The sequence below is a fragment of the Chaetodon auriga genome, chromosome 22 (assembly GCF_051107435.1).
Source record: "Chaetodon auriga isolate fChaAug3 chromosome 22, fChaAug3.hap1, whole genome shotgun sequence".
NCBI classification, from domain to species: Eukaryota; Metazoa; Chordata; class Actinopteri; order Chaetodontiformes; family Chaetodontidae; genus Chaetodon; species Chaetodon auriga.
The window spans coordinates 18,645,874-18,659,686 of record NC_135095.1 but is presented as its reverse complement, the minus strand read 5'-3'; the positions used below and the strand labels follow the sequence as shown (position 1 = coordinate 18,659,686).

Genomic DNA, 13,813 nt, shown 5'->3' with positions numbered 1-13,813 from the left:
AGGAAACACCAGATCATGCTTTAGAGAATGAGGAAGGTAATATGAATAAACCTTAAATACGTTACCTCATCTGTCCTACAGATTGTCAACGTCTATGATCCCATGACACTTCACAAAGCTCATCTATTTACATCTTCTGGTGGCAGAAATTACATTCTGTGCGTTTGAGGTTGCTTCTGGTGGCTCACAAACTTCCGTTTCACGCCTGTGCGATTTCCTTTAACCTTACGGTGTTTGCTGATTGTGTTGTAGTTCTGCACAGCTGCCACTAGATGGTGATAGAGTTATATTTCACTGATTGTACCTGTGATGAGCATTGTGTAATTCCTCTTCTGTGATCAGGTTGAACTGATCGTAGTGTAACGATCAGCAGTTTGTAAGATGATCTCGCCTCCACCCACAGATTTAAAGGAAATTGCAGCATTTGACTCATTTCAGATAAACTTGCTGAAGAAACACCAGCCTGTGATTTTGTGATCATGTCTCCCAGTTGTTCAGGTATGTTATTATTATTCTGTGAATGTGTTTGTATCACAAGATGAAATCATCCAAGTCCACCCTGCGTCATCATACTGTGTTTACTGTGAGTTATCGAGTTATCAGAGATGTACGTAGCACAGTTACGTAGTTGGCGCTTGAGGGAAAGTCCTTCATCGTCCAGGTACCATGAATGTCTGCAGCAGGTTTTTGCTCCAATCCATTCAGCTGATGAGGAGCAGGTGTAGGAAAGAGGAGGAGGATGCAGAGAACAGCCAACAGGGACGCACCCTCAGTGGGAGGAAACAGGTAGAGCCGGCTGCTCTGTTCACCAGCCTGAGGGAGTCTCTGCGTCCGCCTTCATTCTGTAGGAAGCTCCGGCGTGTCGAGGGCAGCGAGTCCAGATTGAGAAGCTGCTGAGGAGGAGCGACTAAAGAAAAGCCATGGCTGTGAATAAATGCGTCAAATACCTTCTGTTCATCTTCAACCTTCTTTTCTGGGTGAGTCTGGAAAACAAAACCAAGAAATTTAGCATCTGTGGACGAACTGTCAAACTTCCTAACACTGACTTTACAGGTGATGTTTGGACCAGTGTTCATCCTACAAAGAAGTGTCTGGTCCTTCTTTAGAGGTGATGGACTGTGTTCAGATCATATTCATGTTAAGTCTATCAGTGGCAGCTTCATTTGGTGTCTCTCTTTGAATTTTGTCCCAGTCTTCATGCAGGATTCACGTGTTTCACTGTCACTTTTACTGTCTTACACTGGTCTCACAAGCTGTGATGCAGCTTTTAGTTGAAAAGTCAGATTATTATTATTATTATTATTATTATTTACTCTGTATTTGTTCCTTTCTTCAACTATTTTCAGCCTGTTTTCTGTTCCGGGGTTTTGTTGAGGTTTTAAAGTGACGTTTGTATTTCAGTCTTTGATGTTTGAATCCACGTGTTTTAGTCGATCAGCTGTTTCTTCACCGGATTTTTGATTTGTGTCGTCGCTCGCTGTGTCCTTCAGTCTCAGGCCTCCGTCTGTTGCCTCAGTCATCCAGTCTGTGGTGTAGAACAGGTTCCTCTCCCTCCACAAACAAACGCTCGCTCAGTTTCAGGGTGTGGCATCACCATCGACCTCACATCACCACGACCGACATCACTGCTCAGCCTGTAGAGTTCAAATCAGTGAGTCAATGTGGCATCAACTCACTTGTTTGTCAAAATTACCATAAAGTTTGCAGTGAAAAAAATGAAAAGTTGCTTTTTAGTATCTCAGCAAAAATCACTGAAAGCATCATCAGAATTCATTTTCTGTCAGTCGTCTAATTGATTAATCATTTCAGCTGTACTTGTAGGATCTGTTTGGTAGTTTAATTTATAATAAAACATCAGATTTTTTAAGCTCTTTAAATGTTCTGTCAGCAAAAATGTTGATTTGTGAAGTAGCTGAATGTGAAAAGTACATATTTCCCTCTGAGGAGGAGAAGCAGAAAGTCAGACGCCTCAAATTTGTGCTTGAGTAAATGTACTTAGTTAAATTGAGGCTTCCAGGCGTCCAGACGTTCAGATGTGCTGCATCACATCCGCCCTGTTTTCTAAACAAATCAAGAGGCTTCGCTCGCTCTTTGAAATCAACCTCCTGCTCAGGTTATTTCAGGCTTCTCTCATCTTCCCAGAAACGATGACAAATCGATGTTAACTTGATTCTGACCACTCAGTGGACGACGTGGACATGATGTGTTTACATAGTGATGATGGTGGTGGTGGTGGGGTGGGGGGGGGGGGGCTCTCATTCACTGTCAAGCCTGTTTTGTGTCGTTTGTTGAAGCTTGCGGCTGCTCTTCGTTCGGCCACATGTGGAGGAGACAGTTTCGTGTTTGTCAGCAGGTCTCTGTAAAGTCGAGCCGTGCTGCGTCCATGATGAGCGCTGTGACGATGCTCTGCAGCGTGTCCGAGGCCAACGCTCCTCCACATCTCGTCAAACGGCAGCGCTTCCATAACCAACCCTGCGCGGCTCGGCCTGCGTACATTAACGCCTTTTAGCCGAGTGCAGAGTGCTCGTTCAGCCCATGAATAATAGAGGCTGCGTTCAGGAAGGATTCCTGCAGAGGAAGAGCCGATCCGAACACAAAGCACACTTCAGCACTGCAGCAAAGCACAATGGACAGAAACACACGCGAACGAGCTCAGCGTGCTGAAGTCTCAGTGCACGAGCGCCGTCTGCGGGAACCTTCAGTGAGAAGTAAAAATACGTGAGCAGGCTGAGCGCGTGCGCTTACGTTCAGTGTGTCAGTGACTAACAGTGTTTCCAGTTTATGACACGTTGTACTTGTACTCCACAATATCTCAGAGTACTGCGTGTTTAATTCCGCCACGTGTATCTGACCCGTGTAGCTACTGTTTCCTTTGAAGTTTAAGATTTTACACCAAACTTTTCTGCTTTGAACAAGCTGGATATGTGTTTGAAATCACTATTTTCCTGTGAACACTTTGTGCTTTTACTGGAATACAGGACTTTTATTTGGAATGAAGTATTGTTGTATTGTGGTATTACTACTTTTATGATGAGCAGATCTGAATACTTCTTCCATCACTGCGATGACGTTAGACCTCGTCCTCACGTTCAGCTTAGAGCCGGATCGATGTGTCGTCCAGTTCTGGCTCGGTGGAGGACTCAGAATGGTCTGATACTGAATGTCAGTACAGGAATAACAAAGGCGTTCTTTTAAATGTCACTGTGGTTTGTTCTTCACCTTTGGCCCGTCTGTCATTGTCAGAGGTTTTCTTTTATCGGTGTCAGCCTCAAAAGCTGCCGTGTTTTTCCAGTTTGAGAACCAGTCTGACCAGTGTGTTCTAACCAGGTTCTCATGATATCTGAGTGAAGGAGCGAACTGTCAGTCATCCGTTCTGCAGCCTTCTAGAAACGCTGTCTGTCTGAATTGAACACCTGTTGGGCCAGGTAGGCCTGGAGGGCGCAGGCCTGCGGCGTGTCCTCGGCGGCTCGGCGGGCTCGTGACTGAACACGCCTTCCTGTTGGTTGCGTCACAGCTGTAGTTTTGTGGTTGTTGTGTAACGGCGCTGCCTGGTCCGATGGATTCACAGTGAAACCTGCAGCTCAGGTCGTATCTCAGTCGCTCAGTGACTCACCGCTGTCCTGGTACTCGCAGCCTGTGAGTCAGCGCCGAGGAATGAGCCACGCCACCTCGGCTTTAACCGACACGCAGCCGATTGACCTCCTAATTATTCTTCTCACAATGTTTATGAGCTGTTTCCCAACAGGGACAAAATCCTTGTGGTGGTGTGCAGTTAACACCTCTGCATGGCTACAGCTTGACACATCTACCGGAGCCCCGCAGGGACAAAAGTGCATTATAGTAAAGGATTGAAGGAATTATTTATACAATGTCATTTACATTGAAGGCAGCTCAAGAAAACCAAACAATAGAAGTAAAAAAAAAGGAAGAAGAAATCTGAAATCTGATTATCACCTTTGATTAACTGTAATCGTCTTATAATAATCCAGATGACCTTTAATCCTTGTGGACCGTAATCCTGACATAATCCTTATTAACTGTCATCGTTATCAGCTGTAATCCTGATCAGTCTTAATCCCAAATAGCTGTAATCCTAATAATCTATAACCCTGATCAGATCTAAACCTGATGAACTGTAATCGTGGTTTGTGATGGTTTGCTCTGTCTGTCAGAAGGTGTGTTTGTTTTTCGTACCTGGAGGCTCCAGTATGTTGCTCTGCAGGTTTGCGCTGTGTTGATGTTACAGAGCTGATTCGCTGACGCAGGTTCGAATCTCTCAGCTCTAATTTACAGATGGACGCTGAGAGAAGTCCTGCTGACGGAGGATGACGTCTTCTTCCTCTTTCAACCAGAAACAGAAAGAGAAAGCTCCCTGTTTGACCGTCATCCCTCTCAGTTCCATATTTCAGGGAATAGACTCATTTCCATGGATCTCTTTTATGTTCTGCTTTCTTTGTTTCAGCTCTTTCGATGTTTTTCGTAGACATGTTGGCGCTGGGGTGACTGGTTTTTTCTTCCTGTGTGCTGGTGGCTGATCCCAGTTGTTCTGGTTGTGTTGTTAACTTGTGCCCCACATTTCTGCTTTCCATCTGCTGTCGGTGATAACAGATCCACAGACTCTGCTCGGAGGCTTTCGTTCACCGGTCGTGGCTCTTTTTCACTCCAGCATGACTCACTTGTTACCGTTGACCTTCACAGATAAACAGGTTGGCTGTTTTTTCCAGTGATAAAGCAGCTGAAACGGTAGAAAATCAGGAAATCTCTCCTCCACTTTCCAATCCACATATCCAGGAATTGAAAGGTTCCTCATTGTTGTTACGGGGCGCCACGTGTTGATGGATGAGTGAATCAGGAAAAAAGTGCAAAGGAGTGTGTAGACAAAGCAACCAGACAGAGAAGAAGAAGAAAGAGGAAAGAGCAGAGTAAGAGGTCTTTGAAATCTGCTGGGTTTCAGTTTCGGGCTGTCTTTGAACTCTTCGTTGTGTCGGGGCGTTCGTGTCAACCACAAACACAGCGCGAGCGGACTGATGGGGGCTTCGCCCTCGGGCGGTGTCAGCACCAGCAGGCTGCCTGTCTTTGTGTTTGTTTGGCAAACAGTCTGAGCTCCAGTGTGGTAACTCCTAGAAGTGGGCTGACCCTGACTGTAGCCGCGCTCCGGGGCAGGGCTGGCCCAGACTTTGCAGCGTCGCCCCCTGAAAAGCGACTGAACGCGGGCTGAAAGATGTTAAAACTGCACTGAAGTAAACAGTGAATGGCTCACGGCTAAGGTTAGCGCAGGGCTAACCTGTCAAGCTCTTGGCTTTGGTTCCTCTTTGAGCTGAATTTTACCCAAATAATTAACGTCACCAGACTAAAACATCTCAACAAAAATTGGATGGATTCCCGTGAAATCCCACTGACCCTGGTGGTCTCTGTCCCCTCCTGTGGCCCCACCAGCAGCCCCGAGTCTTTGCTTCACTTTGTTGTACTTTGGATTTACTTGTTTTTAGCACTTTGATTTTAGTGCTAATTAGCAAACATTACCACGTTAATGGGGTAAACAAGGTTGAACACGCTGAACGTTATTCCTGCTAAACATTAGCATGCTAACATGCTTTGAATTGTGTTTCCAAAACATTTAACCTGCAGTAACGGATGTTTTTGGGCAGCAGAAACAAGCTGCGAACACAACATATCATCACCTTCAACGATGAAACGGTGAGCTTGTTTAGACATCGAGCAGCGACGGATCGACATGATCACCGATGTGGCGTCATGTTCGTGTCACCTGATGGATGTCAGTCCAGTCTCTCTCTCTCAGCTCTGTTTTTGGTCTCCACCAGCTGAAAGTCGCTGTGAAGCTCCGTTAAGCTGAGCGGAGATTCAGGTTCAGCTGATCTGAAGGTTTCATTAAAGCTGCTTTAAGTCAGTAAAAATGGTTCGTGCAGCATAATGTCACTGAGTCTAACAGCCTGAAGGATTAACCCCAGCACTCTGACCATGCTTTTAACCAATCAGCATCAGCATCAGCCTCAGCCTGCGGGGGCACTGGTTCCACTGGTCAGGTATGTGCTTCTGTAGGTGTGACTCTCTTATTTATTTATTCAGCCTGAATGAGAGTGTAAAGAGCAAATAGGCGGAGGTGCGGTGGCTTTGTGTGTGTGTGTGTGTGTGTGTGTGTGTGTGTGTGTGTGTGTGTGTGTGTGTGTGTGTGTGTGTGTGTGTGTGTTGCCACTGTAAGCAGAGGTCATGTCCTTCTGTGTGTCGTGTTGTAGTCGATGATCCATCAGCTTCAGTCTTTATTTAGAGTCTAGAAAAAGGGACTAACGTCAAGTTAATGGAAATATTGACATCAAATGAAATGAAATTAAAGAGAGAAGTTAAACTACAACTGATGATTATTTTCATTGTCGTTTCATGTGCAGATTATGTTTTTGACATTTCATCATTTAAATGAAAACTGAGCTGAAAACACAGCTTTTATTTCGAGGTGAATGAATACACAGTTCCTGTGGTCTCAGGCCGTATTTCTGTTTCTGCACGCGCGTCCAGTTCATCAGCATCAGCTGACCTGCGTTCGTCTCGTGTGCCAACAGGTCCCAGATGAAATATTGATGGCAGATAATTACTCGCTGTAGTTTGTTTGTGTCGGCTAATTGCACGAGTGCTCAATAATGCATCTGCCGCTCGTCCGTCCTGAACTCCACCCACACAGCAGCTGGACTCTGAGGCCCTACAGAGTCCTGATCCTGACTGAGGGTCAGCTGCTTGTTCTGGCTTTCGTCCAGTTTGACGTCCACCCGGCAGCTGAGGCTGATGAGATTATCTTGAGTGTTGCAGGTATTTGGTCATATGTTCATTCTGAGGGAAACACGAATATCTGAATCAATCCGTCCAGCAGCTTCACTCAAAGCCAAAAGTATCGACCTCATGGTGGCGCCAGAGGAGCAGTCAGAGGACGGTGTGTGTTGTGTTTACACACAAGTCAACACACACGATCGGCGCAGTTTGAATTATTCAGACGAGACTGTGCAAACATGGACGTGGTCTCCATGATGTCAGGCAGTGGAAGGTGTGTTTGTGTCCTGAGGGTGGCGCCAGAGGAAAGGTCCGTGGGCGTTAGTACACAGATCTTGTGTGTAGTCGTGGAGTTTGAGCTGTTGCAGGTTTTCTCCACCAGATGTCGCCAACAGGCTGCAGTGCTGCTCGCTCCTTACCTCTGTCCTCTCTCTCCTCTGCAGATCAGTGGCTGCATCATCCTCGGTGTCTCCATCTACCTGAAAGTCAGCAAGGACGGAAACCTGGTGAGACTGACGTCACATCCTGATCAAAGTGAACACTCACTGTTTCATCTTCCTTCATTTAAACAGAGTCGAGCTGTTCACCACCTGAAGTTGAACTTTTCCAAATTTCTCTTCGCAGTAACTCAGCTGTAGCATTAGCATTAGCATCAGTGTTAAGGATCCTGTCCTCTGATTTCACGTCTCATTAGAGCCGCTCACACCGTCCAGATGTTACTGTCGACGTATCTTTCTGTTGTCTCCAGTGTAAAATACTGATCTACTGTCTGCACCTCCTCCTGTCTGCAGATCACCAATGAATCTCTGCCCGGCATCGACCTGATGATCGCCATCGGGGTCATCATCATGGTGCTCGGCTTCCTGGGCTGCTGCGGAGCCATCAGGGAGAACCGCTGCCTGCTGCTGCTGGTGGGAAGCACGTTATTCTGCCTCTTCTGACCACAACCATTTTTATTTCATAGAAGAAAACTGATCATTTTGCTTTATTTTTTGGAGAAAGAGACTGTAAAGCAGCCAGTATCAGTATGTTTTAAAGCTATACACTGAATGAGGTCAATTAAGGCCACTTTTTCAGAATTATGGTCGTAATTTTGGTACAGTTTCAGCTTCACCTGCTGGACGTTTGAATACTCAGTTGTCGTTTTCACACCCTGCTTTTCCTTCTCTGCTCCCTCAGTTCTTCATCAGCCTCCTCCTCATCTTCATCCTCCTGGTGGCAGCGGGCATCCTGGGAGCCGTGAGTGAGAATAAGGTAAACAGGAAGTGACGGCGTCCTCAGGTCACCTGCAGTGTCCTCGGTTCGTTGGGAGGGTCGCAGTTTATGCTGTTGTTGATTGTGTGTGTGCAGGTGCAGGAGTGGATCAAGGAGCGTCTGGAAAAGTTAATCCCGCTGTCGAAACAACCAGAAAACGTGAAGGCAGACCTGGAGAAACTGCAGGAGGAGGTAACACACACACACACACACACACACACACACACACACACACACTCTGTATCAATATAAATACATGATATTGATAAAGTCTGCCGCCAATCAAAAGAGAGAACTGGAACTAGTTTAGTAACAAATCCTCAGAACTGAAAAGCTGGAACCAGAGAATATTTCACATGTTTGGTTAAAAAATGAAACAGTCAATTATCAAAATAGTTGAAGCTTAATTTTCTGTCAGCTGATTAACTGACTCTCAGTTGGATTCGCTGTGGCTCGGCGTGTTTCAGGATCTGAATCAGTCAGTGAGCGGCGGCGTCACGTGTTGTTGTTTCTCTCTGCAGCTGAAGTGTTGTGGTCTTGTGAACGGACCCTCAGACTGGGACACGGTTCCCAACTCCTGCCGCTGCAACGGCACCGAGCCAGACTGCAAGGCCTCCGTCTACACCACGGTGAGGCCCGAGCTTCAGTGTGTGCCAGTGGTCTCACAGACTTGAAACGCTCTGCGGAGAGATCAAATCACATCCAGTCTCTGTAATTACAGTGAATTTAACATGTGGTTTATATCAGTTCATCAGTCAGAGTGACCGTGGAAAATATCAGCTGTTGGATATCAATCAGAATATAAAGCTGTATGATCATGTTTGTTGATGTCATGGTCTCGCCCTGTAGCCCTGCTCCACCCAAATCATCAGTCTGATGGAGAAAAACATGGAGGTGGTGCTGGGAATCGCCTTTGCCATCGCCATCCTGCTGGTCAGTACACACACACGCACACGCACACACACACACACACACACACACACTGAGTTTCATTTCCCATGAGAAGCAACCGTGCCAAAAATATTTGTACAAATATATCCTGATGCCACACCCAAAGCTCTTTACCGCCACTGAAAATCTACCAGGAGAGTTATTTACAGTAAAGATCGTTAAGATTAGTTCTACCCAAAATATTTTCTTTTCAGGCAAAATGAAAAAATACAACCCTGACCTTCAGTCAGACCCTTCAACACTTCAGAGGATTTGTGCCAGCCAAAGAAACGCTGAAATAACACCTGTTAAAATAAAAATGCATGCATCGTATCTGTATTTTTCTATAGTTATAAATACCATATGTGCAGTGTACAGCACATTAATTAACACGTGAAAAGGTCCAACATAATGTGCTTCAGTAAAGATGTAAAAATAAGGAACATTAAAAGCAAAGCAGAGGATTTGACCAAACGACCAGAAGACTGTAACTAATATTCTGGGTGAGATGAAATAAAATAAAAAATATGTCCAACTTAGAAACCAGTTTGAAAAGACATGTTTAGGTTTTCTTTGAAACGTTGTCATTGAGGTGCAGATCTCAGATCTACAGGGAGGCTGGCGTAGCCTGAAGTCCTCGTCCCTGGAACAGTTTTCCAGTGACTGAGATGCTCATCTGGTTCCTGATGATCAGCTGAAGCAGAGATTCAGAGCTTTGTCTCACCTGCGTGTCAACAGAAACTGATGCTTTGCTTGAAATCTAACACAACGGCTGCTCGTACAGACAGAAAAGAAAGGGGGCCCAGGACTGAACTTTGATTCACACCATAAGACGTATTTACTCTTTCTGAACAGAATTCACCAACAGAGACAAACAAAGTCGTCTGTTTCTGGACTACAACTTTACTAACCCACTTTTCTAGCCTCTCCATTATAAGATCATTATCATCTTCATCAAATGCAGCACTGCGGCCAGTAAACAGTGTTTTCTCAAATAGAAGCTGGGTTTTGAATAATGGCCAGGGAAAGAAAAAAAAGGCTGGATAAACTCCTGTTGTTGATTCACAGTAAAAGCCTGTCCAGTGAAACACTAGAGTGCTTTTAATTTGCAATGGATACAGGAAGTGTGGAGTTTGTATAAACAGCGTTATGCTTTCTAACGTCTGGTCTTTCTTCAGTGTTTCTGCATCTGATGTGTTTCCTCTTCCTCTGCAGATTTTCGGCATGGTCTTCGCAATGATTCTCTACTGTCAGATCGGCAGAAAGGACGCCGCCACCACTGCCTAAACACTCAAAAATGTGGCCACGCCCCTGCCTGGCAGCAGCCAATCAGCAGTGCCCAAATGACCCATGTAACATGAACCGTGTATCCTCAGCTCTTCTGCAACTTAACCTGAGCTTATATTGTGAAGAAACACACTGCACAGAAGGAATAAGTGGAACAAATGGATATCTCAGAATATCAGAGTGTTCCTTTAACTTTACAGAAAATATGTGTCGGCTAACACTCAGGTCAAAACACGCTATTTAACAAGTAACACATCAGCACTGGTCGATGTTTCCGCTCGCAATGTGGCCTCAAGGAACAAACTTTAGGAAAATGAAAAATCACTTTGTAGTTGTCTGAGCCTATTCTGTATGGAAGACCATTACTGTCAAAAAAAAAAAAAATCAATAAATACGATATAAACTACTAGACATAAAATTCTCATGACTTACATCAGTGATTTAAACACAAGACAATATTTTATTAATAATGCTAATAATAATAATAGTGCATTATACTGATGTAGCGCTTTTCAGGACACTCAAAGGCGCTTGACAAATTTTCTCATGATTATGACAGCTTCTTAAAAAGTGTTACTCAGATTTCTCAAAGTCGCCTGTAAGTAAGTAAACTGTAAGTAAACTGTTCCAGTGTTACATGGAATAGATCAAATTTATCATTCTAACGAAGTAGTGAATCACAGTTTTTAGATACCTGTGAGAGTTGTGTTGCCTTATTTTTTTTATGTTTAATTTGTTTTTGGCAGGAATGGGCTTCCATAGTTTTTGTCCAAACATACAGTCTGTCACATTTTCTGCTGCCATATTTGGAGAAAGACAAAATAAGGAAACAAAGATGTAATTGCTAACACTACACAACACAGTGCTGCAGAGATTTAATGCCGTACAGCACATTGTTATGTCACTCATTGACTTCTGGTGGTTTAATCTTGTGGAACAAAACTTGATTTCATTTCTTTGCTCTGAATCTTGTTGCTGTTACATTTGGATGCGATTTTTTTTTTTTTTTTTTTTTTTTGTATGAGCACCGGTTGAAAACTGTAGAATGTTTTTATTCTTGTGTCTTAAGAACCTCTTCAGAATTGCTCTTTTGTAGTTACTCCCAGCAGAGAAATAAAAACTAGAATAAAGTAATTATCATGAGTATCCTCTAATTTTGATTCAGTACATTTGAACTCTGAGATGCTATGTTATCAGTTTTGGTTTTAGTCATGACGGAGAGTGTATTTTCTTATAAGAAGGGGCTTCTGTACTGGTCAGTATTCTCAGATAACACATGAAAAAGCTAAATATTCAAAGAATTGAAGGTTTTCTGTGGAGCGCCTCGAGTCCACCGACCTGACTGATCTGCACGCTCTCATCAAACAGAACAGGATGTGGTTCGTTTCCTATCTTGACCTTTGCACTGAACCTGACGTGTTCCTGTGGGAGCGTCTGCAGGCTGTTGTTGAAAGTGGTTTTATCACCGTTCCGGCTGTGTAAATACAATAAATAGTGTTGGGAAGCTCTGCCTGCTGCCGTCCGGCTCTCTGTCCCTGTCAAGTGGTTAAACCGTAGGACTTAAAATCAAGCTGACCGCTCAGTTTGTTGTCGTGTAATCGAAAGGTTCACATACGAGTTTTCAGAGGAACGACGCCGAACAAGAGACTGAATGAATGACATCAACTGTGTTGTGAACACCAGACACCAAAGCCAGCAGCATCCAGATGGAAGGGGTCGAAGGTCATCGTTAAGGAGTCAGTGGACTCTCACAACCGATGCCAAAGCCCATCGTTGAACAGATGCAGCCACCTGTGACGAGGCAAACGGAAACCTGATCCCAAAAAGCTCCAGCGGGACAGCAGAGACTCAGACCCCGTCCCCGAGCTGCGTCCATGCATTTTAAAGAACAGCACGTTGGAAAAATGACGCCAAAGGAGGAGCCAGTGGTCCGGACCGGGCGTCCGTTTGTGACGGGGGGGAGCGAGGACGTTCAGGGGACGCTGATGGATGAAAATGTTCCACTTCATCACGTGTTGCTGCGAGCAGCTGAAGGGTCTGTCAGTGTTTATCATCGTTAGCGCTGCGGCGGCTAATGCAGCCGATGGCCGGGATATTTATACCTTTGTGTCTGCTGAGAAACCAGCAGAGAGCAGCAACACACACACATGCACACACACATGCACACGTATGGGCATAAACACACACACGCCCAGACAGTCCGTCCCCTTCAGTTATTTTTAGTCCAAAGTCAACATGGAGCTTTGCTTAATGACTCCACTGAATTCCTTCCTGTTCTATTTTATTTCATCACATCAACAAACTCCACCGGCTTCACGCTTCACACCGAAAACAGAAAGACATTTAGGATAAAACATTTTAACCTTCTATTCCTTTTTATTTTAGATTTCATTTGTCTAAGTCCTGAAATATTTGAATCCTGGTTCAACCATGAAATAATAAGTAAAGACAATTTAACAGATAATTAAGTGAATATTTACCAGTAATAATAACAGATTACCAGAACTAAAATAGGAACAGCAGCACTAAAACAAACATATTTAGTAGATTTTTCTAGTTAAAAAAAAAAGAAAGAAGAAAAGTCCACTTACGAGCTTCATCAGGGGCTTTCAGCTTCATCTCATGGTTCCTCGGCTGATGGAGTTTGCTGTTACATGACCCAATTTCACATTGAACCTGAGCTGAAGAGGACCTGAGGAAGGCAGTGATGTGTGGTTGAAAGGCCCAGAAAAAGCCTGTAAGTGGACACTGAGTTAAGGTCTTTTTATTGAATCGAACGTTCAAACTCACCGTTTCTCACCGTTTTCTCTTATTTTGAAAATGCTTCATTTTACTCAGTTTATTGTTCCGTCTACGTCTTCTACCCGTCTTCACTTTGAGAGCGCTGACATCTTTTTAATGTTTTAAAGCCGTAGAAACGAGTCGTCATTTCGTGTATTAATGTTTTCTTTGATATCAGTCATTTGGTTCGTGATGTTTGAACGTCAGACTTCCTGCTGACAGTATGCTGTTCTTTGCAGATGATGTGATTCTTCATTGATCTGCGACGTTCTCCATGTTTGAACCAGCTGGTCCATTTCACGCTGTCTGTACTTTCCTGGACTTTGTATTTGCTCTGATTCTGTTTCAGTTCTGTTGGATCAAATCTTTTAGACGTTGCCATCATAAGACAAAAGCTGCTCACACATGTCATGAGTAAAATGTCGTCTTCTTGACTCCGTCCACGTCTTGTTTATGCTCTAATGTTCCCTTTAACAGTGTTGGATTCCTCCGTCTTTGCTGTTTTAACATCTGTGCTTTGTGACTCACTGAAGTGAGTTCCCCCCTGAAGCCGCCGTTCACAGCGACGGTCACATGGAAGTCGTCCAAATTAAACAATAATCACATTGTTTGCCAGCAGATGACATTTCTCTGATTTGACACCCTTATCAGCAGGATCCACAGACGTGTAAACAAGGACGTGGTGTCCGTGACGTCCCCCTCGGGCTTCTGAAGAACCATTGTGAAGCTCAGAGACTCCGGCTGTCTCCATCTTGGCAGTCTGACTCCAACAAAACTCTTATCG

General features: G+C 44.4%; 1 protein-coding gene across 1 annotated transcript; it reads left to right on the top strand.

Moving 5' to 3' along the window:
* Nucleotides 1-318: 318 nt before the first annotated feature.
* On the top strand, nt 319-11,939 carry LOC143315190 (tetraspanin-8-like). Its single transcript, XM_076722726.1, has 9 exons — nt 319-498; nt 849-977; nt 7,221-7,283; nt 7,569-7,688; nt 7,957-8,031; nt 8,128-8,223; nt 8,553-8,660; nt 8,881-8,964; nt 10,177-11,939. Exons 2-9 carry the CDS (start codon nt 921-923, stop codon nt 10,246-10,248), a joined length of 675 nt encoding a protein of 224 aa, XP_076578841.1. The 5' UTR covers nt 319-498; nt 849-920; the 3' UTR covers nt 10,249-11,939.
* The last annotated feature ends 1,874 nt before the right edge of the window (nt 11,940-13,813 follow it).